This window comes from Netta rufina (genome assembly GCF_964035555.1).
Source record: "Netta rufina genome assembly, chromosome: 5".
Taxonomy (NCBI): domain Eukaryota; kingdom Metazoa; phylum Chordata; class Aves; order Anseriformes; family Anatidae; genus Netta; species Netta rufina.
The window spans coordinates 47,099,946-47,124,944 of record NC_140128.1 but is presented as its reverse complement, the minus strand read 5'-3'; the positions used below and the strand labels follow the sequence as shown (position 1 = coordinate 47,124,944).

Here is a 24,999-nt window from a genome sequence, read left to right as displayed (position 1 = left end):
GATTACTCTTTGAATATGTAAAGTGAAAACAAAAACAACAACAACTAAAACTTGTAAAAGCATAAAAGGCATTACATCCAAAAACTACAGTTTATGTAACTACAGTTACACTCTGAGGCATAAGGAAACAAACATCAGGAAAACTGCAATTTCTCTTGCCATGATAAAAACTATACTTTCAGGACATCTTTTGATGGAAGGCATCTATAAATCATTAAAAGAACTGGAGAGATTATTTTAGAAGGACCTTGTTTTGGAAGGGATTAAAACAAAGAAGAATGACAATCTCTTATAATGCTATATTAAATACCACACTTACAGCCCTTCATTGTAGAACTGAAAATTTATACAGTAATTAAAGATTTTAAGCACGCTTTAGTTGGTTTCATTGTGAAAAACAAAATTTGGATTTTAAATATGACATTTTCTACTTTTTCTAATGCATGCCTGTGATTTCATCCCTAACTATGAGCCATGAAGTGAATTTCAAAGCATTATTTCCCCACATTACAATAAGGTCATACTCAGATTGCTTACTGCAATAAAAGAGAAAAACCACTGATGAGTTTTCTGATCTACTTGGAAATTTACTCAAACTTGCTTAAAACAATATATGAAGCATTTGGTATTAAAATCAAAGTTAAGATAGCATTCTTTTTTAAGTTTTGAATTGATCCTCTACAGTGATTAAAATAATTCTGTATTTTATTAAGCTATTTATATACTGTTTGGAAATGTATGTCATATATCTGGATGAAATGCCAGTCAAAATGAGTGAACTTATACATATAGACAGAAAAGCACAATCTCCACTCATTTTGATGGCTTAAACACTAATTTCTACTTTCAACGAAGAGAGAGAAACATGGGGATTCAAGCTGAGATGAGAGAACTTCAGAGTAACTAGAATTTGTCTTTACCACAGGCACTCTTCATACCTGCCACCTCCATCAGAAGGTTGACACAGTGTTGGGCACATGTCAGGGAGACCATTGTCTATTTTCTGTTGTTTGAAATATGCTAGCCCTCCCTCTAGAACTAATGCCACATTGGTGATCAGCTGTTATCAGGGTAGGCAAGCAGACTATGAAATCTACTAAGCAAAATTAAAATATCTACCTGTCCAAAAGAGGTTGACAGCAGCCTTCCACTCTCTCTTGAGCTGGATCGTGAGGCATTTTTGCCCACACTCATTTCTTTTTCACACCTGGCTATCTTCTTTCTCAGTCTCTCTCTTCTCTGCTGGTCAGCAACTTAGGAAAGAGATAAAGTTTGTCAGATCCAATCTGAAATTTTACTCTTATTTTGTCCTAAGTGATTTGAAAATGTCACAGGGGTTCCAGTCACTCAGCAGAAGTGAGACCACAGAGATGGTTCTACTTCACTTGGCAATTATGAAAAATTATGTCTACTTTTTTGAAGAAAATGTCAGAATATCTTGGTAGCTGAAGCTGTACCTTAGTTTCCTTTAGGTATTCTCAGATCCCACAAGCAATACAGTACTGTGTGGAAATTCCAAGATCAGTAATGCTAACGGAGCACCTTGACTGAAAACTAACAAGTTCATTCTCAAACTTTATGAACAGTATTCCTCTAACTGTACTCTCATCCAATGTGTTACCAAGAAACAACATGTTTATTGTTAGTAAATTTGTCATATGCAAAATCTGCTCAAACCATGTAAAAATAGTCTCCTATGTACAGAAATCCGTTGTGAAACAGCATGTTCAAGCCAAGAACATAAACGATGCAGGCAAACTCTGTGAAAGGGCCCCTGCCAGATCAGGAGGGAAAATTTTTATCAGTCTGCACTGGTCTGCAGTGTAAGACCTCATTCACGGTGTCCCTGTAACACAGATGAGTCAGATGCCACCAGATAAAGAGAAGCCCAAAAGAAATACAGGTAAGTTTTCTGTGCCCATGTTTGCTGTCAGTCACGTTTATCCAGTATCTTGCATAGAACACAGTAAGTCTTTGTATATTACGAGCACCCAGGTTCCACAGATAGACAAAGTTGAAAAAAATTGAAAAAAAGTTAAAAAGTAGACAAAGTTGAAAAATCCAAATAAGACTGATCAAAAACGTTAATAATTTCCAAACAGAAATGAAGAGGCTTCATATAAGCATGCATACTTTTGAAGTCTATACACAATGAAACATTTAACTCTTGATTACAATTCTCATTCACCTAATTCACAGACTCTAGCGTACGAATAGTTTGAGACACACACACAGACAGAAAGGCCTTCACAAGTTCCTTCTTCAGTTTCAAAATGTATTTATATCATGCTCTGGTAGACCCCAACCTTCACACAGCTTATAATACTTAACGCATGGAAATGTAAATAACTTTGTGGATTGATGTGGTACATTCTTCTAGACAGCTGAGAACTACAGTAATCTGCGGACATTTAATCAACCTCTAGCATACACGCAACTGTGTCTACCAGAATCAAGAGACATGATAATCTCTAGGACTCAATTAAGCATGTGTATTAATTTTATTGAACATTTTAGTCCTCTTTTAAACTAGAAGCAATTCCTTCAGATGCAAAATCCCTGCTCTCATTCCTCAGGGAAATCCCTTTCTGTCTTTCACTTCTTATAATTGATATGTAAAATACAAAGTAGTTTCTTTTACAGCTGCTGATTTATTTAGTATATTCCATTAGAGTACTTACAATATAAAGTTGATTTTACTCCTGGAAAGGCATTAGCTGAAGTTAATATATACTAAATTCTACAAAACTGAATTAAAATATGACTTATAAAAGGAGGAAAAAATATACCATACCATTAAATAATTAACACTCAGTATTTGTCTTTCTACTCTGAATTATTATGTGGTTATTCTAAATTATTTTTTATTTCTAATTATGTTTGACTAAAAAGTTACAGAAGGGTACTCAAAAATTAGCTACAAGTCACAAGTTTTATATGCTTGAATTAAATAATTATGGTGGTTCAGAGTGTGGCTGTGTGTGGACATGAATGGAAGCTACAAAAATTCAAGTCTTGCCTAACTGCTCAGGTAAAATGCTGTATGAGTATTGAATAAGTACCTAAGGAAACAATGAATGAGTGATAGAGCTCTACAAAGCTCTTTCCTGGAGAAAAGGACGCTCAGGGGCGACCTTATTGCTCTCTACAGGTACCTTAAAGGAGGCTTTAGCGAGGTGGGGGTTGGTCTGTTCTCCCACGTGCCTGGTGACAGGACGAGGGGGAATGGGCTTAAGTTGCGCCAGGGGAGTTTTAGGTTGGATCTTAGGAAGAACTTCTTTACTGAGAGGGTTGTGAGGCACTGGAATGGGCTGCCCAGGGAAGTGGTGGAGTCACCATCCCTGGAGGTCTTTAAAAGATATTTAGATGTAGAGCTTAGGGATATGATTTAGTGGGGACTGTTAGTGTTAGGTCAGAGGTTGGACTCGATGATCTTGAGGTCTCTTCCAACCTAGACAATTCTGTGATTCTGTGTGAAATCAAGAATGCAAATCATACAGAATTAGAGGTGTCTTATTTTGTAAGCAGGAGTACGTGGCTGAAAGAGAAATGTCCTTATACTCAAATGCTTTGGTAGAAAGTGAGTTCATCTATGAAAACAGAGGCAAACCCCTTACTCCTTGTTCAGCCTTCACAACATTGCTTACCAGGAGTTTCTGAGCAAAGTGTAAAGCAGTGTGAATATTAATGAAAAAATTAGTACTTCTGTTGTCCCTATTCCACTCTTTACCAGATGAAATTTGAGATTTAACATGCATTGACAGACTTGGTCTTTACAACTGGAGTTCAAAAAATAAGCCAACTTCCACAGATCTCCTCCAGGACTGTGTGCTATGACTCTTCTCTGCCAAAATATGGCCTATGCCCAAGTAAAGAGTAAAGAAAGAAAGTAACATTAAGCACGCCAGGATGCTAAGGCTATTTTTGGTTGTTAGAATGACCCATCAGGACTACTGTCACCTACATGGGAAATGTAAAGCCCTTGCCTCACATCAATGATATATTGAGCTTAGCTCAGATAATCCATTAAGTGTGTTCCAAAAGCTATAAAGCCATTCATGCATACCACAAGGCAGAGCAGACACATGCAAAACAGAATGGCAGAAAATCCTTGCGGTGTACCTGCCTTGTCCCCACCTTAGGGAACTCTCAGGCTAGATCTGCTGTAAAAGCTAGGAACTGTAAAACCAGCAGATTCAGAGATAAAGAAATCCCTCTTGAATAGAGTTAATGTAGACATAAACAGACAACTAGATGTAAATTAGGACAGCCCTGAGGCAGTCAGCAAGCAACAAAGACAAGGGTATAGACACAAAAAATGCATGCTGCTAATTTACTCTTACTTCACACATCGTTTCCTCAAGCAGGGACTGGAGAATCCAGTCTTTCTGTTTGGCTTCAGCCAGACAGAAAATGGCATCCTAAAAATGGCCTGAACCTTTGAAGCACTAATTGCAAATAACATTACAACTGATGGGAGCTGAAGATCCTCAGGGCAGCCATATACAATCGCTTGTCCTGCAGCTGTGCATTTACTTCTGGGCATTCTCACAGAAAGAATGAGAAGAGCATTCAGCAAGAAACATGCAGTTTTGAAAGGGAGATTTATCTCTTAATTGGAAAGATTCCACTCTGTTCCAGATATCTGCTGCTTCAAATTAACTAAAGATAAAGCTTCTTTAGTTTTCAGTGAGGTATTGAGTACCTGTTAACAAATTCAGTTGATGTTTTCTTCCTACTAGTCCACCACAGTATGCCAAGGGCACTCTTGTCAAATTTTGATTTAGTCATTTGTTAACTGAAATTTGTTATTACGTACTTAATAGTTTCACTGCAAATATAATTTACTGTACATTGGCACCAGAAAGGTGTAATATTTGTAAATATGGAAAAAGTTCAAGACAGTAAGTATCTTGTAACAAATAAAAGAAAAATGGAGTGTTTTCATCTATTTAAAAAGGATAAACTAAATAAAAAAAAAATACAGTCGCTAGATCCAAATAATGTCTCTTTTTTAGCCTTAGTATAGACTTTGAGAGTAACGTATCTCATTAACTGTTCTGCTCAAAGCCACAACAAAAATTTACAGCCAAGCAACAGTGTATTACATCATAAACAAAGCAGTAATTTTTGTATATCAGATATATTCAGTCTGTGAAACTAAGTAAATTCCCTAATTTATTCCACCCACTCCATGAATCTGTTCTCTTAAATCTGTTCTCTTAAATCTGTTAGCAATGAGAGGAAGCATAAGAAAACCCATAAATTTTAAGAGGTTAAACTGTAGCATTCTCCATAGAGAGCTAAATACAAACCACTGATCAGTCTCTCACAGAAGTAACACTTTTGCGGGGGCAAAATACCCTTTTCACAAAGTTTACACCCCAATTCTGAGGCGGAGATTGTGTTGTTACATTTCTTTGTTAGAATACTCCCTCTACAGGCTCGATTCTTTTTTCCTTAAGACTAGACTGCAGCAGTGTTATTAAGACACACTTCGAATTATAAAACCATGTCATAAACCTGGCAGAAAACAAAATAATCATACCTATCACACTCCTAAGCAGCTTGCAAGCTCTGTGCTAAAGGACAGTATGGTTCAGAATGACAGTGGTTGTCCTTTGTTCTGAATCTCTGATCTCTAAATTTATCATATGCCACATTACAGCACACTTGGCAGATTTAACCTTCAAGCCATTTCATTATTGATGTAAATAAGCCATGGCACACAACGAAATATGTTAGATTTAAATCGAGTTCAGCTTGTAGAACAACGTAACTAAAAAGAATTACCCAGCACTGTGCATTTCTCTAATGTGTTTTTATATTAATTATTTTTACATTAACACACTTCTGGTTAATATTTTCCCTTATGAATTTTCCCTGATTACCAGTGCAAATTTGCATCAACCTCAGTTCTGCTGAGCTTGAAGTGACCGTAATTAAAATGTACAGCATAGCAGTAGGTGGTATTACTACTGCAAGCAAGCTCTTCCTTCCGTAAGAGCTCTTCCTTCCGTAACAGCTTTCACTATCAGCTCCTAGCTCAGCACAAATCTCCAGTGCACTATGATTTAAGCAGCTGGGGTGAGCTCTCATCAAATTCAAATTGCACTTTGCTATTGGTATGATGTTCTAATTTCTAATAAGTATGCTTTTAAATTTTTTAAACACAGAGTTTAGTTTTCATAACTGTAAGACATGATTCTGCAGTACTTCATATCCAAGATCAGTAACAATGTTTTGTCAAATAAAGGAGAAATCACGATGAGGAAAGGTGGCAAAGGATTTATTAAGGGCTTAATACCCCCAGCCTTGCTTGTATCAAATGGAATGTTACCCAGAGAAGTAATGTTTGTATCAGGGCATCTACTTAAGAAAAGTGATACTGCTTAGCAAAGCTACCAATGGCAGAATTTGGCCATTGCTAAAGATTGGAAGTAAAGCCTAACACTGAGACGTGAATCCTTCAAAGGAATTTCAGGAGAGGCTAGAAGCACAGCATTGTCCCAAATCCATCCACCTCTGATCCATATGGGGTCCTCATATGGCATCTCATAGACGTTTCTGCCAGCAGTATGAATAATACAGCAGACTGCGCACAGCCTACTACACTGAAATTGTGAAACTGCTGCACCAACACTGAAGCCTGAAGCCAACTTCTGAGCCTGCTAAGGTAAACCTCCATTCATGTACTCTAGAGAGAGGTCCAACTTGCTTCCACATGGGCTTGGGCAATAGATTTGTCTCAGAATACCAATGGTGCAGCCCCCAAAAAACATTTTAGACATATTGTACCAAGCTAATGTGGTGCATAGGTGCAAATCATAATTTTATTCTAGCTTTCTGGCATGCCATGACTATTTTGTGTTCCTCTTTAATAGCAGAAAAAAGTCTAACAACAACAAGCCCTCCATCTCTCCTCACCTCCTAACAACAGATAGGTGTTCAAGCCAGGTAAATTCCGTTAAAAATCAGGAACACATTTTCAAAAATAATGATGATGATTAATGACTGAAACAACTACAAAAGGAAATGATATTTTACCTATTTATTGGCTTTTACAGGTCAAGTCTGCAGGCCTCTCTTGTTTGTGTGCTTTATTAACTATATTCATTATGGTTGCTGAGTTCAATATTAGCACAGCTGGATAAAGTTTTTAGTTTGCTTAACTCATGATGTCAGACCAATGTCATGTCATTTTGCAACCACAAACTATGAGAAAAGTGTATTTTTGATGTAATGACTATACATCTTAAAATGAATTAGCACTCATTAAAAAAAAACATCAGTAGAAGAAACAAAAGTAAACAACTAAATAACTTTTGTAAAAATAAATTAAAAGTATTACAGTTGAAAGTATAAATTGCTAAATACTTATACATGGTGGGTTTTCCTGCTCCCCTCAGAATTTAGACTTGATAAATATGCTAAGATACCTTCCTAAAGACACATATGAACTCTGAAAACTTAAGTGTTAGAATTGTTTCATTTTAAAGGACTTATTTTAGTTGCTTGTAACTTTCATTTTCAGAAATGTGTTCATAAGGACAAAACTTAACAGAAAAGTGAGAATTTTAGTGAAAGCTTTCTGTAAAACAGTAACAGGATACTGAGCTTTCCACAGATGCAGGCTTTCTATAACATAAACAGTAGACAAAGATGATGCAAAATATGTATGTGATCACATGAAAATTTAAAGTTTAATATAGAATTATATAAGAATATACATTTCTTGATCTTTCTACTTGAACGTAATCCCTGACCCCCCAAAAAGTAAAACAACAACCAACATTACTGATCTGACAGAACTGTTTTCTCACCCCCTGCTCCCTGCAAGTAGTCAGGTTCTGTCAGTGCTAAAATAGGTTTCTGGTGGGTACCTTCTCAGAATACTTTTCCTTTTTTTTTTTTTTTTTTTTTTTTCCTTCAGTATCAAAGAGACCTGCATTCCAAAGCACACTAATCACTGGGTTCAGGCTGTACTATCAATATGCTCTGTGGAAAAACCTCTAAACATATGGGTTGAAAAGTTAGTACTGTTAGAAACCAGGCATGTGTAGCAGCAGCTGTCTTACTTGGCACAGCTTTTGTCAAGTTTTCTGGCACAAATTCCACAACCACAGACTTCTAATGGCCACCGGTATCAATCAACATGCTTGGACTAATTCTGAACATAGAAGTTTCACATTTCAAGAAGTTTCACATTTTAACAACTATTTTAAGTCAGCAAGGCTGATCTAATACACAGGAACATGTTCACTGCTAGCCCAGTGGCATGGCAGCTTGCCTACTTTGCTGCCAGCTAAGATACCAGGAAAAGAACAGTGGAAACTAAATCCACTTTAAGGACAGAACACATTCAGTTGTCCAGGGAGCATGCCAACTACAGTATCATGTTTAGTTCTTAAACACTAATGACTGATTCATGGCAACAACCCCAAAGGGAAATACTCACCTGCTATTTTAGCTGTACATGAAGCACATATTTAGGGTATGTTTTTTAACACTATCTTCAGGAATTTTGTTTTGTAACTCTATGTTATTAATAAATCTCAGGGTTTCAAACTGAAAATTTAACCCCCTTTACAAATCTGGTTTTTGAACATGAAAAGCAGCAATATGCTTCGCTCGAGGAAATGACAGGCACAGAACTACTTAAAGAAGAAAGCTCTAAACTCCTTGACCTCAGCGACACCATAGAAATTCCTTGACATTCAGTCATACTGATGTTGCACCTGTGCCTTTAAACATTGTGTTTCCCACCTCTAGCAAGATAAAAGAAACTGGGTTGAAAATATTCCAAAAATTCTTTTTACTACTTTATTTCTGAGCACATTTTCAATGTTCTTACTGCCTGAGCTACTAGCTGTCATCTACACATATTCTGTTTTACAAAAGACAAATAAATAAAACTTTTTGGTGGATTACCTGACACAAATGATATCTAGCATTGAGCTTAGTATTTGAATATGTAATACTTCATTGAACTATTATTGCAGTATTGAAGTCTATAGTTCTTTGTAAATAACACTTAGAACAGTAGGAAAAAAAACACTACAACTACTCTATTTTTAGGTTTGAAACTAATTTAAATAATTTTCAGTTTCATTCTGAGCACCTAAGCATTCTAAGAGTGTGTAAGTGCAGGGTAGACACTGGACAAGGGAGATCTGAGTATCTTAACCTTAAATACCTTGAAGGCTATGAGAACAGTAATAAAGAAGTTGAAAGTACATGTGCCCCACAGAATTATCCCTTTGCTAAGTCCACACAAATTTAAACCTGTGTGGTAGTTTCTTATCTGTTTATAAAATGATCACAGTCAGGTGACAAAACATTTAAAAAGCAGGTCAGAAAAAATGTCCATTACATTCACATATTTAAGACATTAATCCTCAAACATCTTTATTAGGAAGGGATAATCTTGAGTATCTCGTACAAATGCATCCTGTACTTCAGGTTGAGACAGTTTTGCATTGACCATTATGAAGCAACAATTTCATCTATGGCACCTGAAAACCTTATATTCCACCATCTAAAATTTGCTTTTTAAAACTGGAATTCCCAGGATAAACGCTTTCCAGTAAATTCAGTTCTAAACCTGACTGTCCAAACTGGACATCATGAAAAAGTCTTTTTGCTAAGTAAATAAGTTACTAGGGTTGCAGAATTTCCATCTCTGGAGGTTTTGAAGACTTGGCTGACTGATCACCTGTTAACCAAAGTCCCATTTTGAACAGGTTGGTCAATAAGGACTAAATGAGCCCCTCAGGTCCCTTACAACCAGCATATCTTTGATTCTACGAAAGCAGGTATATGACAGAAGTTAAACCTCTGAAACATTAGGAGAGATTACAATGCATACTGGTTGAGTATAGAGAGTAAATCTAAGAACCTGTGTTCATCTCTATCTGGTGAAAGATCTTCTTTTGAAATGCTAACAAAACCAGCAAGGAAGCTATACAACTTTTAGTCTTGTGTCCGGCAAGTGGTAAGAGCTCTAAACTCCAGTGAAATCAGATGGTAAAATACTCTCTTCCTCTCACAGGAAAAAAAAAATCTCCTTGAACAAGACAAATAAGTGGTTATAGGATTTTATCCAGAGTACTTAAGAAGAAAATGTAATTGGGAACCTTTTTCAGCATTGTATAGTAAAAATACTGACTAAATGAATATTCTGATTAAAAGATACTGTATACTTAAGTTTTCTTTATTACGTTGCTTTCTGTCTTTCACTTGCCACTCTCATTTTTATTAGAGAACACAAAGCACCTCACAAATAAAACCTGAAAACTAGGGTAGAGATGTAACATTGTCTTTAGAAGCCAGTCTCAGGTGAAAATACAGTATTTATTGATTTGTTAAACAGATTATAAAAAATGGCAAATTCATTGTCACCTTCTAATTGCACAACTCCTGTCGATGAGAAACATCAAGCAAACAAAACATATGTTAGAAGAACTAAGCTAAATTTAAGGATAAAAAGCTGTAACCACACTGGATACTCAGATCAAGGAGATGGAGAAATTTATTCCAAATGAATCCTGTGTTACTGACTAGGATCCCAATCCCTGAACTATGATTCTCAGCTTCACTTTATGGTCTAGCTCTACTTCAGGAGAATACAGAAAATTTCAACTCATTAACAATTAGCACTCTCAAGTCTTAGGATAGAACAACAGTAGGAAACTTGAAATATTGAGGGTCTTTTTTTTTTTCCCTAGCTTTAAGTTGTTTTCATTTGTAAAAAGGAGACTACTAGCACTGAGTTGGTTATATACATGTTCTAATAAGATAGAAAACAGCAGCAGCTTTTTCCAGTCCAGCTTGAAAATAGGTGAAAGAGCAATTTAGCGAGATTTAGTGTACAAATTTAATCAAAGAGATGGGTTAAAGCAAGAGCAGATACAAAGGTGAAATGTTTCTGTCACACTCTGTATAGGAGATTAATGTCTGTCTGTGATTAGGCCAGAGTTACATAGTCAGACACTGGTTTGAGTAAGATGAACTGAAAGAGAAACAGATTGCACAAAGACCTGCTATCTGAAATGAAAAATTCCTCACTACAGAGCACACCTGCTAGTGTCATGACAATTATCTGTGAGGGCCAAGATAGCGTAGATGTCTTTCAAAATGAACATATTATTCAGGGAAACTCATTCTCGTGTGAAACACGCAAGCTCTGAGCTCAGGAGCATTTTATCTGTAAAAACAGAAAACTAAAATGAATGGGCATTTGCTGGTGTTTGGAAAGACCTGAAAACATATGGGAAAATAATTGTTCATTAGAGATTCTAGGAAAGATTCCAGCAGGTGGAGAAAGAAAAAAAAAAAAAACAAAAAAAACTACAGGAGGCTTTTATTAGACAAATATGTAGGTGTACATTTTCTTCTTATATCAACTTTGTGTTTTCATGCTTGTTTCAAAGCAAATCTTGTACAGCCAAATTACAGAAAGGAAGATTTTTTTCAGATGTGTCTGTAGAACAGGTGATCTGAAAATCCAAACCTCCATCTGTAGACTACAGAAATCTTTGCAATACTGTTCCTAATTGTGCTATACCTTTTGAAAGCAAAAGACATGTCTGCATAAAGTATCTTTTATCCTGGTGCACCTTGTTGCCTTAATTCACTCACAATCCATTATGCACAAGCTCTGAAAAAAACTGTAACAAAATGCTGACGTCTTTCTGTGTAATGGATGAGTGATTTCCTGCATCAACTCTAGTTACTCTAATCATTTTACAATACAGTATCACTCCTGTTTGACTGGATATGAGACTAACCACAAAGCATTCTGTACTCAGAAGATTTATCTAAATGAATGCCTTAAGTATTTCCAGTATCTCAGCAGTTCTAACTGAACATTGAATTCGAGATAAAGAACTTTCTGTAACTGAATTAAAGACATCAAATAACAGAAATATGTTTGTTGTTTTAACAAACAGCTGCTATTTATCCCCTTTGATTAATAATTCATTTAGTATTCCTTAAGTCAATGATGTGAAAGTATTTTTCTTCAGCTACCATTATAAAGAAAGGCTACAGTACTGACACCTCTAAACAGTGTTAAGAAATGAGACAACTCCCAAGAGAAGTAACTGCAGGTTAATCCAGGCTGTGGGGCTGTGCATTTATGACTGGCTATGCTTTCTGTGAAATGAAACAGTAAGTTTCAGTCCCGCTTCCCAGGTGCCCACATTCCTAAAATTTGTCTTAACCTTGCACTAGTTAAGCTCTCTTCTTGACAGTTCAAGCTCACATCGTATCACAAGAAAATAGAGAGAATAATGCTTAAAATTCTCATTTTCTGTTCCATTCACCATGTTGATGAAAAAGATTCTAAGCAAAATTAATTGTGATCCTAAGCACAATTAATCACTGACAGACTAGGTCCATCTCACTAGCATTACATTCACTGCAGATTCTTACAAATAGCTGAAGCAGGATAAGAAAAGCTGAGAAGCAAGCAGACACACATATGCTTGATTAAGGGTCATAATTTGTTGTTACTCTTCTATTCCTCTGGCTTTTTTGTTAAATTAGTTTTACAGAACCTTTTGCAGAATTAATGCATTGCAGATACTTACGTTTGATGCTGGTCAGCCTACTTCTGGGTGCTGAACAGTCTACAGCTGCTGAAAACAAGGAAAAATAGATGTGAGCAGTTGAGTGTTTACTTAATATTTGTCATGGCTAGAAAAAAATGCATTAATAAAACAACAAAACACACACTAATTAATTAGAACACAGACTTTTTCCCCCCACTACTTTAAAATGTTGGTTGCTGTGTATTTAAAGTTACTGTGTATTTAAATTGAAATTGATACAGTCAGATAATTTTAGAGATAACAATGTTGAACAAAATACATATTTGAAGGAAGAATCATCATTTAAATGAAGGTTCTTTACAAAATGTTTCTGTACATTTTGTGCTGACTGCATTTAACTGCAAACATACTGAGTATGCTACATGGTAGAGAAATGACAGTACTTTTGTTCTGAGCATGGACTTTGGCAGAATCGAAAGCCTCAATGTACTTCTCTTTAAAGCAAATTTAAGAAAGGGAGGGATGATGAGGAAAACCAATATAACCACCTCCAAAACACTATTTCTGAAAATAACTAGAAAGAGAGCATATAATGCTTTGGGAGGCATTTAAAAATCATTTATCTCATAATCCAGACCCTGCAACCTTCTAAGCATTTAATTTAGATACTCAGGACACCCTGCCAAGCCTTAGCATTTCTACCTCTAGGACTGAAATTCCCAAGAGAAGTTTATGCAATGAAAAGTGAAAATAGGCTGTGTACTGTAAACAATATTAACAGCTATCTACAGACTTTTGTTAGGCCTGTGCATGATATTAACTTGAACAGTAATTCTTACTTCTTATATGACCTTAAAAAAATACCAACTTCAGCTATAACTGTTTACAGCTGTAGCACTGACAATGGGGTATTGTCATTTTAGAAGGGAATAACCACACATTTCTATATCTGAAAAAAAAAAATTGATTGGGATCTCATCCTAATTAAGAAACATACAAACATATGCTAGTTCAACAGGGTCCTAAGTTCCAGTTTTCATATTTGCCTTTTGACAAATATACGCACCTTCTAACATTAAAATATATGCAAAAATTCATATGCATTTTTAGTGCTCAATAACATAGATTAGTAATGTGATTTTCTCATTTGCAAACATGAAGCAATTTTCTAAGTCCTTAAAACTCATTAATGCCACTGAGTTTAATATGAACAAAATATAAACAACATTTCTGAAAATTAAAATAATGGCACAGTGGTCTGGGTTTAACTGAAAATGTTCTGGAATCATTCCTTAAATAAATTCTGTATATTTGCTCCATGTTTTTTATCTCACCATATTATTTCACAGCAGCTCTACAGCAGAATGAAAACAATACAGCACAAAGTACCCTAAAATTAAAGTCATAATTTTGGTAGCACTTGAAGCAAAACGTTTTCATACAAAACTTTCAAACCCAATAATACAAAAGTCTTAAGTAACAGCTGTATCTCCTTGCTGACATTGGTCCAAGCATGAAACAGGAAGGAAATTAGGCTTCTAACAATCCAATTCACTCCCTCTTGGTATGTGCCTATTCTGAAAAAAAAAAATAAAATAGCTAAACCTAGGAGTACAAAGTTCATTCCTATATGAACATTTTTACCTTTGGCTGAAAGGATTCTGTTATAATGAAACATCATGTGATCTCTGATCAGGTACTGGTTAGTAAGACTTCGTGTGGAATCAATACAGAAAGCTGTAAGATCAAAACATATTTGAACATTATAAAGGCACAATATTAAAATTTTAAATAGCTATTAACTACAATTCAAATCTAAAATTCACTATTTCCAAATAATAGCTGTACAGATGTCAGTCACTAATAGAAAAATGAAAGCCAAAAGAACCTGAAAATGGTTTTGCTCTTAACATTTATCCTGCCAGCAGTGAATATAACAAGTACTAAAATAACACTCTGCTTTCATGAGACCCAGTTCCAACATCATGCCTCTGAAACATTTTCATGTGTGCAAAAATGCACGATTTCAAACCTGTGGCACCAGTTTAAATCTAGCTTTGTTTCTGGGACACATAGCTTCTGCCTTGTGCAATCTCACTACCTAACTCCAAGGAAACCACAAACTTAGAATTAACGTGCTTCTTTGCTCAATGGAAATGATTTTTCTTTTTATTTCAGCTACTATCACATGGTATCATTTTATCTACTTGTTATTTATTTATTTATTTTTAATCCCCACTGAACCATTACATTAGCTCAAAAAATAGTTATGGATGTAGCTGAAGTTGGACTATGAAAATGTCAGCATGGAAACTTCTTGTTTCTCCATTCTATATTCTTCTGAAAGAAGTGTCGGAGGTGGCACTAAGGCACAGAGCCATATACTTGCCTATTTCAACTACTGACTGTAGAGGAATAGCTTTAACTTCAAGGGTTTCTTAAAGCAGAAACTCATATATTCCAGTTAATATAGATAAAACATCTCTTTCCACATATATATAGATACCTTGCTAACAGTTGTTAGCTAGCATAACAGACAAGGCAAAACTCACTCCCCAAAACTACTTTCAGTAATGCATACTAAATGAAAGTACTATTAAACTTCACCAATATAGAACAATGCAAAGATTTTTATTATATAAATATTTTAATAATGAAAACAATTAATTCACATAGAAGGAACCATGCCAACTTTCTAGTGAAAGCAAGTGCGTTACTCACCATTACTCTTAGTGCTTAACTGTCCTTTAAATGGACTTGCTGGACCACATCTGGGAATGACCACAGCTGGGTATTCATCCACTTTAACGAAATGTCAAACAGAACAGAGAAAATACATATTTTGAAAGACAAGATAAAGCAAATAATAATAATAATATATAAATATATGTTTCTTCAAAGAACTCTTCAATGATTGTAGTGTACATTTTTCATAGAGGAAAAGTGCTATTTAATGTTATACTACTACTAAAACATAACAGTTTAGTTAAGCAACTAAATCTAAATGTAACAGATGATGGTAGTACTTTTATTGGTTCAGGGGCTTAAACAGCAGAAGAGATCACTAGATTAATCTGAACTTTACGATGCTCATTAAACTGCACAGAGACATGGTCAAATTATTGTACCTATGCTAAACTCCAATTTATTTTAAAGGTTTACTGATGGAATTTTATCATGACATCAAATGACTAATGTGAAAAATATTCTGTGTGTAGGGAATGATTGTGGTTAGAACCATACTAAGGAGTTTAATAGATTGAAAGAAATAAATTATGCTTGTTTGAGAAATCATCCTACCAGTGAGAACACACAATCTTAAAAAACTATTGTTGTTAATTTAAGAATAATTTCACTTGCCATTTGATCTTCTGTAAGTTTGCAGAGTTGTAACTCTGCAGACTAGTGCAGAAGCTGAATAAACCCAAACATCCCGTTGTTCTGAGAAATGAAAGATGTGAGCTAAAAGTCCTATCTCCTTCCTGGAAAAAAAGCATGGTACTGTCAGGCTCACAACTACTGTCTGTGATGTGACCTTTGATTTACCAATCCACAGCCAATTTTATTAAGAATCTACAGCATTACTGGAACAAATTTTAACAGGGGGTATATTATTATTTCAAATACTAGCGCACACAAAGCATTCCTTTAAGGTGTTCAAAGCCATGCTCAAAATATCAAGCAAAACAAGATTTCTTTAAGAGAATAAATATACCACACATGCATAAAACCAACTGTAGAACTGTACAAGCAATTCCAACGAATACATTACTATGATGATGATCTTTCCCTTCCCTTCCTACTTCTCCTCTGTTGATTTGGTAGGCCACAGCCGCCACGTCCGCACACGCTGGGAAGGGGAGGCACCACGGCGCTCCGCTCGCTGGCCACCTTCAGCCTCCCACTGCTGGAGGCAAAGCCCCGAGTGCCCTTCCTCACATGAAGCAGCAGCTTGCACCCACCCAAAAAGTGTGGGGGATCTCTTCACTGCGGCCTCCAGCTGGCTCAGCAAAGGCACACTCTTACAAACTGACCAGTGCAACTAACACCAAAGGACAGAGCCATGCTTACACCACATGTGCCTGAAAAACCCCTTAATTCCACTTCTCCAGGTGTTTTACTTTTTGCATGTCCAACATCTGTCTCCCCTCCAAATTTCCTACCATTATATAATAACTATTGTGGTACTGTTACACCTGCAGATGTGACTACTACGTTCTGCAGCTCTATACCTTAAGGGCAACAGCATGTTGCACGTGATGGTTAACATGGTGCCAGACTGTTAGCAGAGATTGTGTCAAAATAAATGGTTTCTTTAACAGTGACTTATTTACATAACGTTTACTTACAGTATGTTTATATAATAATGTTTTATTTATTTATATAATTCCCTCAAGGGCCTAGGACTAGGATTTGTTTGGAAAGCAACAAAAAGTACCTTGAGAAAATAAACAAAGTGAAAATGCTTAGCGTATGTGGAAATTTGCAGAGTATTTTACTGGGACTGTGTTGTGAAATAAAGCTAAGTCTGGATCGATACGCTCGATCCCCACTCTTACGAGGCACAACAAATATCAAGGCATTTTTGAATTAGCCTGAGGACTTTGCACTTAGAAAAAACTGCCTTTATACAGCAGGGGCTTCTAAGGCTTTGCATGGTAGGGGCCGTGTCTGCAAGAATTATTCCCCCATCTCTCATAGCTGGGAGGGTGCCAGACCAGCAATAGTGAGGGGATCAGAAAGGAAAAGCACTACCATAGGTTTTTTCAGCCCTACCCTGCAACTGTTTTTTCTTTATGACCTTTTCTTTAAAGCCAAAGGACAACATTCCCGCTCTTCTCTGTCCCTTACAATGGCTCTTTTTAAATGCCCCTTGTGGCACAATTCCTTCTCATCCCCATTTGTAATTTGAACATACGTAAGGACAACCAATACTATTTTTTAAAAAAAGTAATAAAATCCCAAACATACATCAAGAATTTATTAGATTTAGAATGATTGCCTCTGTAATGATTGCAAACCTTTGTCACTAATGGCTTGCTTCCTTGTTTAAGTATTGTATTTCTCTACCATAATACTACTGAAATGGTACACAGTGCAGCTGGAAAACCATCCTGAAAATCATGATGTCTGAAGTTACAACACCCTCATTTCTAAAGAACGTAAGTCTTTGGGATGACTAATGTTAACTAAACTGTTAAAATATAACATTTTAATATATAAAAATTTATCCTAATGATAAAAAAAAAAATAAATGTGTAAACCAGAAATAAGCCAATACTCTACATTATAGTGGACATCAAAGAATATGAAGGTTTTCATTCACAGTTGCTCAAAGTAACCTAAATTTTCCATATTTCAGAGCTCATATTTCAGAATCATAATTCTAGAAGGAGACCTAATACTATTGGATAAACAGTTATAAAACCAACTCCAACTAATTTTTATGTGAAATAAACATGGAGGGGTAAGCAGGGGCATCTGAAAAAAGTGCAGAGACATTCTTATAACTACAGTTGATTCTCTCCAGGTAAGCTAAATGCCTTGGCCCTCAGCTGAAGATCATCGGAGGGGCTCAGAAAGCTGTTGCCTGTATTGTCTTCAGCTGGAGGTCTCTCTCTTCAGCACTACAAGAAAAATCAGGCGATTCTGAAACGTTCACTTGCTTTGCATCACCAGCAGATGGCACACGGATAAACCGTATTGAAAGAACTATTGCATCTGCTCTTTTTGCCCTTTACAATTAATCTGTATCAGACTTGGGGGGAAAGCATATAAAACAAAAATTCTCTCCTCCCCCAACATTCTCCATCATTACTTCATAGGCAAGAAAAGCTCTTGGAAAGGGTCAGAAGGGAGAAATATTCTACAGATTCCTCCACGTTTTTTGATTATGGATGCTTGGGAAGAGCAGAGATCACTCCCAAATCCCCAGTTTGCAGAAGCCCCAAAGCCAGAGGAAACAAGCCACCACTGCTAAAGAGGTCCTTTTAAAGGTATCTCTGAAACCCACTAAGAACTAGCTGGGCACTGACCCATTTATTGCAGGTCCTGGAGTAAAAGTGTCCCTGAAAGGCACAGCTCACAGCCCTGCTAGCACCTGGACACGCTGACAGCCATTAGCACCAGTAACAACGGATGTTTTCTTCCAGTTTAGAACCCTGCCTTACTGGGCAACAGCTGACGCTGAACAACTTTTGAAAATATCCAGCTGGATTCTGGGTCCTCTCGCAAACCTGGCAAACCGTATATTTTATTAAAGCTTCAAATAGAGCAGACAAATCTTGCACTTTAAAACATTTCCATAAACAGCAGAATTTGTGAAAAAGGCTTCCTGTAGTCCCTGCATGGTATCCTGTGGGCCTTGTTCCACACTCTGTCCCTTGTGACGCTGAGATATTTCTGTAACCTTTGCATCAGTGTGGGCTTTGGAGGCTCCCTTCTCTGTGAACCACCTGTTTCCACAAAACTGGTACTCAACTTATCACAAAGGCCACAAAGATAACAATTTCGCTGAAATAATGCTTAGTGCTATTGGAAAAAGGAGTGAAGATTACTACGTAAGCCTTTGTTTTCTTAGGGCCGAGGCTGTTTCATGTAGATATTTCATCAAATTTATCATTTCTACATTATATCCCACTGACATGATACACCCTAAGTCTGCAGTCTGAAACTCAAAACACCTTTTTATATATTCTCATAGAAAATATAAGTTGCTAATGGCAGAGGAGAAACTGGAGGACTTGGTACATGGGGGAGACCTGCTTTATTTTACTGTTTGTTTGAAACAGTACAAGTGAGATAGAAGGTGTCAGCATTCAAATGTTTCACTGATATATTTTCAGGCTGCCTGCTGACTTGAGCAGGTATTTGTTTAGATTCAATTTGTGTTTTCAATGTTATTTGCACAATTGCAACAACTAAACCTAAACCGAAGGCTTAAAGAAGAGAATTTTGAAGGAGAAGGTGGGATTTTCAGCAAATTGCATAGTAACCAAATATAAACCTGATAAAATAACAGCAAAACATTATAATGAGGACCTGGACCGAGAACAGAGTGAAAGCAGTATGCATTTTGTCTACTTCACCTCCTTTTCTTCCAAACCTATTTGTGCAAGTGAGATTTTTTTCAGTGAAAACTCTTCTACTGCTTTTGAGGGAATTTATTTCTAAAATAATAACTTCTGTGGGAAGTGTCTGCAGCAGGCTTAGCAGAACTGAACCCAGTACTTGCAGTAAGTACTACAGCAGCTTTTGCAATAATAGTTTCCTGACTGAAATGCACATTTTCTACTTCTTAAAATAATAATAATAAAAAAATTTCCAGTCACAAAGTGGGAATCTACATAAATAGATTTCCAGAACTGGAATGGAAACTCTTTAAGATCATTTCCAGTTCAAGAAATTATTTTCTGAGATTTATTCCTGAGAAACTGAGAAGTATAATGGACTTGTGCCTTCAATATACTACGCATCTAAACATACATTTCCTCATAGGTTTAACTGAGGAAATGTAACACCAGGGTTCTTATGCTGTGTGTTTGCCTAAGTACTGAGAGAAAAAAAAATAGTAAAAAATTGTTGTTTTTTGTTTGGTTTCTTAGTATTATTAGGACCTTATTATAAAGTCCTAATTAATTCCTTGTTAGTGCTTCTATTTGCTTTTCTTGTAGGCTTTCCCTGCAAGTGTGGTACTATACAATGAAGGGAAAAAAACAAAACAAAACAAAACAACAAAACACAGTTTTGTGAATATTTTTTTTCCAGCTGGTATCTAAGACAAGTAATAATTACATTATTCTAAAGAGACTGATGATATACATTGTCCAAATTATATTTTCATTTAATATGCATTCTATCTTTATTTATAATTTTACAGTCCTAAAAAGGATGGAAAGTGGTGGTTTCTGTTACTTTGTTTCCTAATTGTTAGTAGATAGGCAGAATTCATGGAAGTTATGTTTCTACAAAGCCATTTCAGATTTGGAACATTAATTTGTACTGGAGAGAAGCCCAGGCTTTCATTATAACGCTCTCATAGGAAGGAGTTTAAACACGACTATTAGACTTGCTATATTTATACTTCAGATACCGCAAATCAAAAACACTGGAAAACTTCAATCAGACTACCCTTGTAACCAAGCCTTGTTATTTCAAAGATAAACCATAAAAAATACAGGTACTTAAGGTGAGATACCGGGTTCAAGGACCTAAACGCAGCACTACAAGCCACAAAACCTCCACTCAGCTGCGTGGATTCGTGTGAGCACTGCATTTTCCTAAGAGCTCCTTATAGCTCTCAGCTGAGGCTCAAACAGCCCCTAGCCCTTGGTGGATTTAGAAGTCCGGTCTCCCCTGCTGTCCCAGAGGAACTTGCCAAGCACTAGGCCATGGCCACCAACCCTTTCATGAGATGGATTTTTCCAGGGCCCCAGCATCCCGGCATTCCCAGCTGAGAGTGGCCTCTCAGCTGGAGCTGCAGGAGTGCCTCTGTGGTATTAAAATCGGTAGATTAAAATTGCAGCGTTTTTATGACATGCAGGGATTTATCTCCCACAGGCCAGTGAAGACATTCAACCCAAACAGACAAATGCTCTGCAAGCACTCCAGCTGCTACACTGATTTCCAAAGGGTTTGTGCTGCCTCTTCCATCACCAGCTCCTTTTCTCTTCCTTCCCAACCCTTGATGCTCTCAATCAAGAGCAGGAAGACATCTCTGTCCAAGGGGGTAATTCGGGAGCTCCAATCAGCGGGGTTTGTGTTGGGAATTTAACAGAAGTCAAGGATGCTCTATTGCCCTTTCTCTGACTAGTCTGGAGATCTTTTCAGTGTGATTCCTGCTACAAATTCACTTCTGACTCTGTAGACACTTACAGTACACTGCAGCAATAACACTGTACACTCGCAGAGGAGTGAACAGAAGTGTGAACTCCTAAATAAGTTAGGAGTACTGATAAAACCTCCTTCAACCGTCTAATCTAACGCTTCTGAAAAGGTCACATTTAAAGGAATGACATTAGGACTTGAAAAATAGGTTCCTCTCTTTTTGGTACTATGAGGATTTCTAAATCAAAGTATCAATTTTCTCTTTTTGCTAAGGAAATTGTTGTGCATGCAAATAAACCACAAATATACAGAGCAAACACTGCTGTATATATGTTAAGAGATTAACCTTGTTAGGAAAATCCACACTGGATTTAAATTTATTTAAATAAGAAAGTTCTATTTTTCTTTAATATTAGAATAATGACATGCTATTAGAATTATATTATTTAGAAAAAAAAAAAAATAAAAAGGCCTGATTTCCTATCAGTGTGGCTTATATCTTCCCCTGTAAACCCCCTTCAATTTCCTTTATTTATTTTCCTTACCTGCAGTCATTTCCCCGTCACCCTATCATCCTCTACATACTTAGCTGTGGCTGTTGAAGTGCTGTCCATGTTATAATTTGTCAGCTAGTTTATCTCTGTTTATGTCTGATTACATAAGTTACAGTTGGTCGCCTAGTTTAACTTACCGAGTTGCTTATCCTTGGCTGACTAGTTGCTCGTCTGGGAATTGCCACAGAACAGAATGCCTTTCTCTAAAAATACATGTTAATGTGTTTTTTTTTTTTTTTTTTTTTTTTTGCTCTCTTTTTCCTCCCCCCCCCCCTCCCCGCTCCACCACTGCGGTTCATACCACTGTGTCTCCTACTCCTTACTCACAGCCGGGTGAAACTGGCTAACAGATTCAGGACTGGAAAGAGGAAAAGGCTGGCAGACAGCAGGGACCCACCCACAGACTCCTTTTTCAGGAAAACAGCTAAAAACATGGCAAGCCTCTGCTGCTTTTCTGCAGTATCTATGCAGTCACGAGAGGTAACTTCACACACAGCTTGAGATTGAGCAGGTTACTGAATATACCGATAGGGTTCCATTTTATTGGAAAAAAAATTACACGGGGCAGAACTGAGAACTTCATAATGACATTTGTATTTTTTTGTGCATGTTCATGAAAGCTAAACAGAAGCCTCTTAAACCCATTTCTGGTTTCAGTAACAGAAAAACTCCCATCAATTTTGAGAGTACAAAGTCTTAGACGTGAAGCTGCCTTCAACAGAACTTTAAGATTTATTAAGATTTGAGGGAATACCAACCAGAGGAGAAAATATAGTCATTATCTTCTAAATTTTCGGAAGCAAAACGTGATGAATGAAGTCCCAAGAAGCTACAACAGCCAGATTTTGAAATTTTGAAAGTCCCAAATGTTCCATTTGAATTTTGCATGGGATCGTTTGCATGAGAGGCAAAATATTATGAAAGTAATACAATGAATCATTCCCTGACATGCGCACTACACATAATCTTCTAAGCCATTAATTAGATAGTAAGTGTATAAATAGTGCCTATGCTGGATTATACAAAAGCTCTTCCTTAAATCTGCTCTTAATATGCAAGAGTTAGGTCTCTCAGTCCTTTATGACTAATAATGTTTTTATTTATGCAGAATACAACTACTATTCAACCAAAGTTATATTTAAGTTTCAAGAACTCTGACTAGTTTAAGAAATCTAGTGAAATAGCAGTGTACAGTAGACTTAAAATAGGCCAATCGAGCATTAGTTATTTGATGAAGTAATTCTTGAAAAATGTTACAATTTCCCTAACTATAGGCTTCATTTGACCAATAAATGAAGTTTTGGATGAAAGTTATTCCTCTATTTTTACTCCCAAAGCACAAACAAATGGCTGCGTCTGTCAGCAGCACATTTTGTGATAAAAACTGCAGGCAAAAGCAAATTCCATTAAATTAATCCCACCAGAATTTGCTTGGGTCTGACTTGAAAAGTTACTAATGAGAAAAATTCACTGGATAGTTGCACTTGTGCAAGATGTCACGGAGTAATCCAGGAGCATACACTACTGTGTATTGTACAGATGTCCCTGTGGTCATGGCACCATGACTCAGGTGAGCAGAGCACCAGCTCACAGGCACAGCTTTGCCCAGAACTCTCAGGCGTGAGCAAGGAGAGCTGCACAAAACTCAGGCCTGCTTAATGAACTTGCACTGGCTTCTACTGCTTCAAGAAACTCAACATTATATAGTCCCACGAACCTGCATTTTGAAAGTGTTTCAAGACTTAGTGCCAAACCAACCAGCAGACATCATCTATATATACACACAAAGAAAGACACACACACACTATACTATTTAGTTTGTATTGTACAGATTGAAAAGATCTCTTCTGTTACTTTAATTTGTGCCTACATAGAATCCTCCCCATGTTTCCATCAGCATTACATTTTCCACCTTCTCATATTTCTAACTGAAAGGACACAGCCAGCCCCATGCAGAATGCAGATCAGGGAAACCTTGATCCACTGCTGCAGAGGATGTTGCAGAGCACAGTCTGGACCAAACAGCACGTAGGTTTAATGATTTGAATCCTGTTTATTTCAGCACATATTTCTTTTGAAGCATGCAAGAAATCTGCAATGAAATGGGACTGATCAGGTACTTAAATTCTAGTGCAATTTAAATTATTTGCTGAATGAAGGTGGGATTAGTCAATATGGGACTAAAAGTCACTTAGTAGACTGTTTGACCAAGAGTCAAATTAAGGATACATTTAAGTGATTTGCTGAGCAGAGATTTTAGTTTGGAAAAAAGTTAAGGACAGTGATTAACATTACCCAGTTTCTGTTAAAATATATGGTTATGGTTCAAATTTAATTTCCAAATGTTCTTCCTTCTTTGAATAAATATTATTTTTCTACTTTGCTAGTCAAAGGCAACTTCAGCTTCTGAATAATCAAAATAGCATTACCAAACTAATGCTTGACTAAGAATTTGTTTGCTGGAATAGCAAAGAAAGGAATACAGAGGGGAAAACAAAATGAAAGAAAACAAACCAAAAACAGCAAAAACAAAATGAAAGAAAACAAACCAAAAACAGAAGGCACAGGTGTGTTACGAGCATTCAGATTAGCACAAGGATTTTCTGAAATGCAGGAAAAATCTAAATCAAATGGTGGTGTCTGTAAATATATGAAGCATTTTTACAGTGTTTTGGAATCTTTGAAGCCAGCACAAACTGCCTAAACATACCAGTAGCCCCCATACAGCAATGATGATGACTTTCCCAGCGCCATAACATAAAAGTGACAGAAATGTGCATAACTGATTAACAATAAGCAATGATTTCATTGCTGTTCAGATATGTGCCAATCACTGGTTGTGGGAGTTAAACAGCCTGATGCAGAAGACTGGATTAGAAAAACAATGCTTGTTTAGAATTAGAGTATTCAGATTATTTGAGGTCATACTACAAATCTGTGACTACATTTACGAACTCCTAAAATTACTACAGTAAATAACTTGGAGGTTTATACCGAGAGTAAGGGAAACAGGGTTAATTCAATATTTTTATGGAGAAAAATCTTAAACTTATTTGAACTTTTAC

General features: G+C 36.5%; 1 protein-coding gene across 1 annotated transcript in view; it reads right to left on the bottom strand.

The window, feature by feature from the left end:
• The window catches only part of SPATA7 (spermatogenesis associated 7), a gene marked incomplete at its 5' end in the record, with an annotated part of 46,762 nt that overhangs the window by 20,126 nt on the left and 1,637 nt on the right, over positions 1-24,999 (bottom strand). Inside the window, 4 exons of the mRNA XM_084287992.1 lie at positions 1,120-1,253; positions 12,594-12,641; positions 14,199-14,291; positions 15,276-15,356. Of these exons, the coding sequence (XP_084144118.1) occupies positions 1,120-1,253; positions 12,594-12,641; positions 14,199-14,291; positions 15,276-15,356 (356 nt within the window). The remainder of the gene's footprint in view (positions 1-1,119; positions 1,254-12,593; positions 12,642-14,198; positions 14,292-15,275; positions 15,357-24,999) is intronic.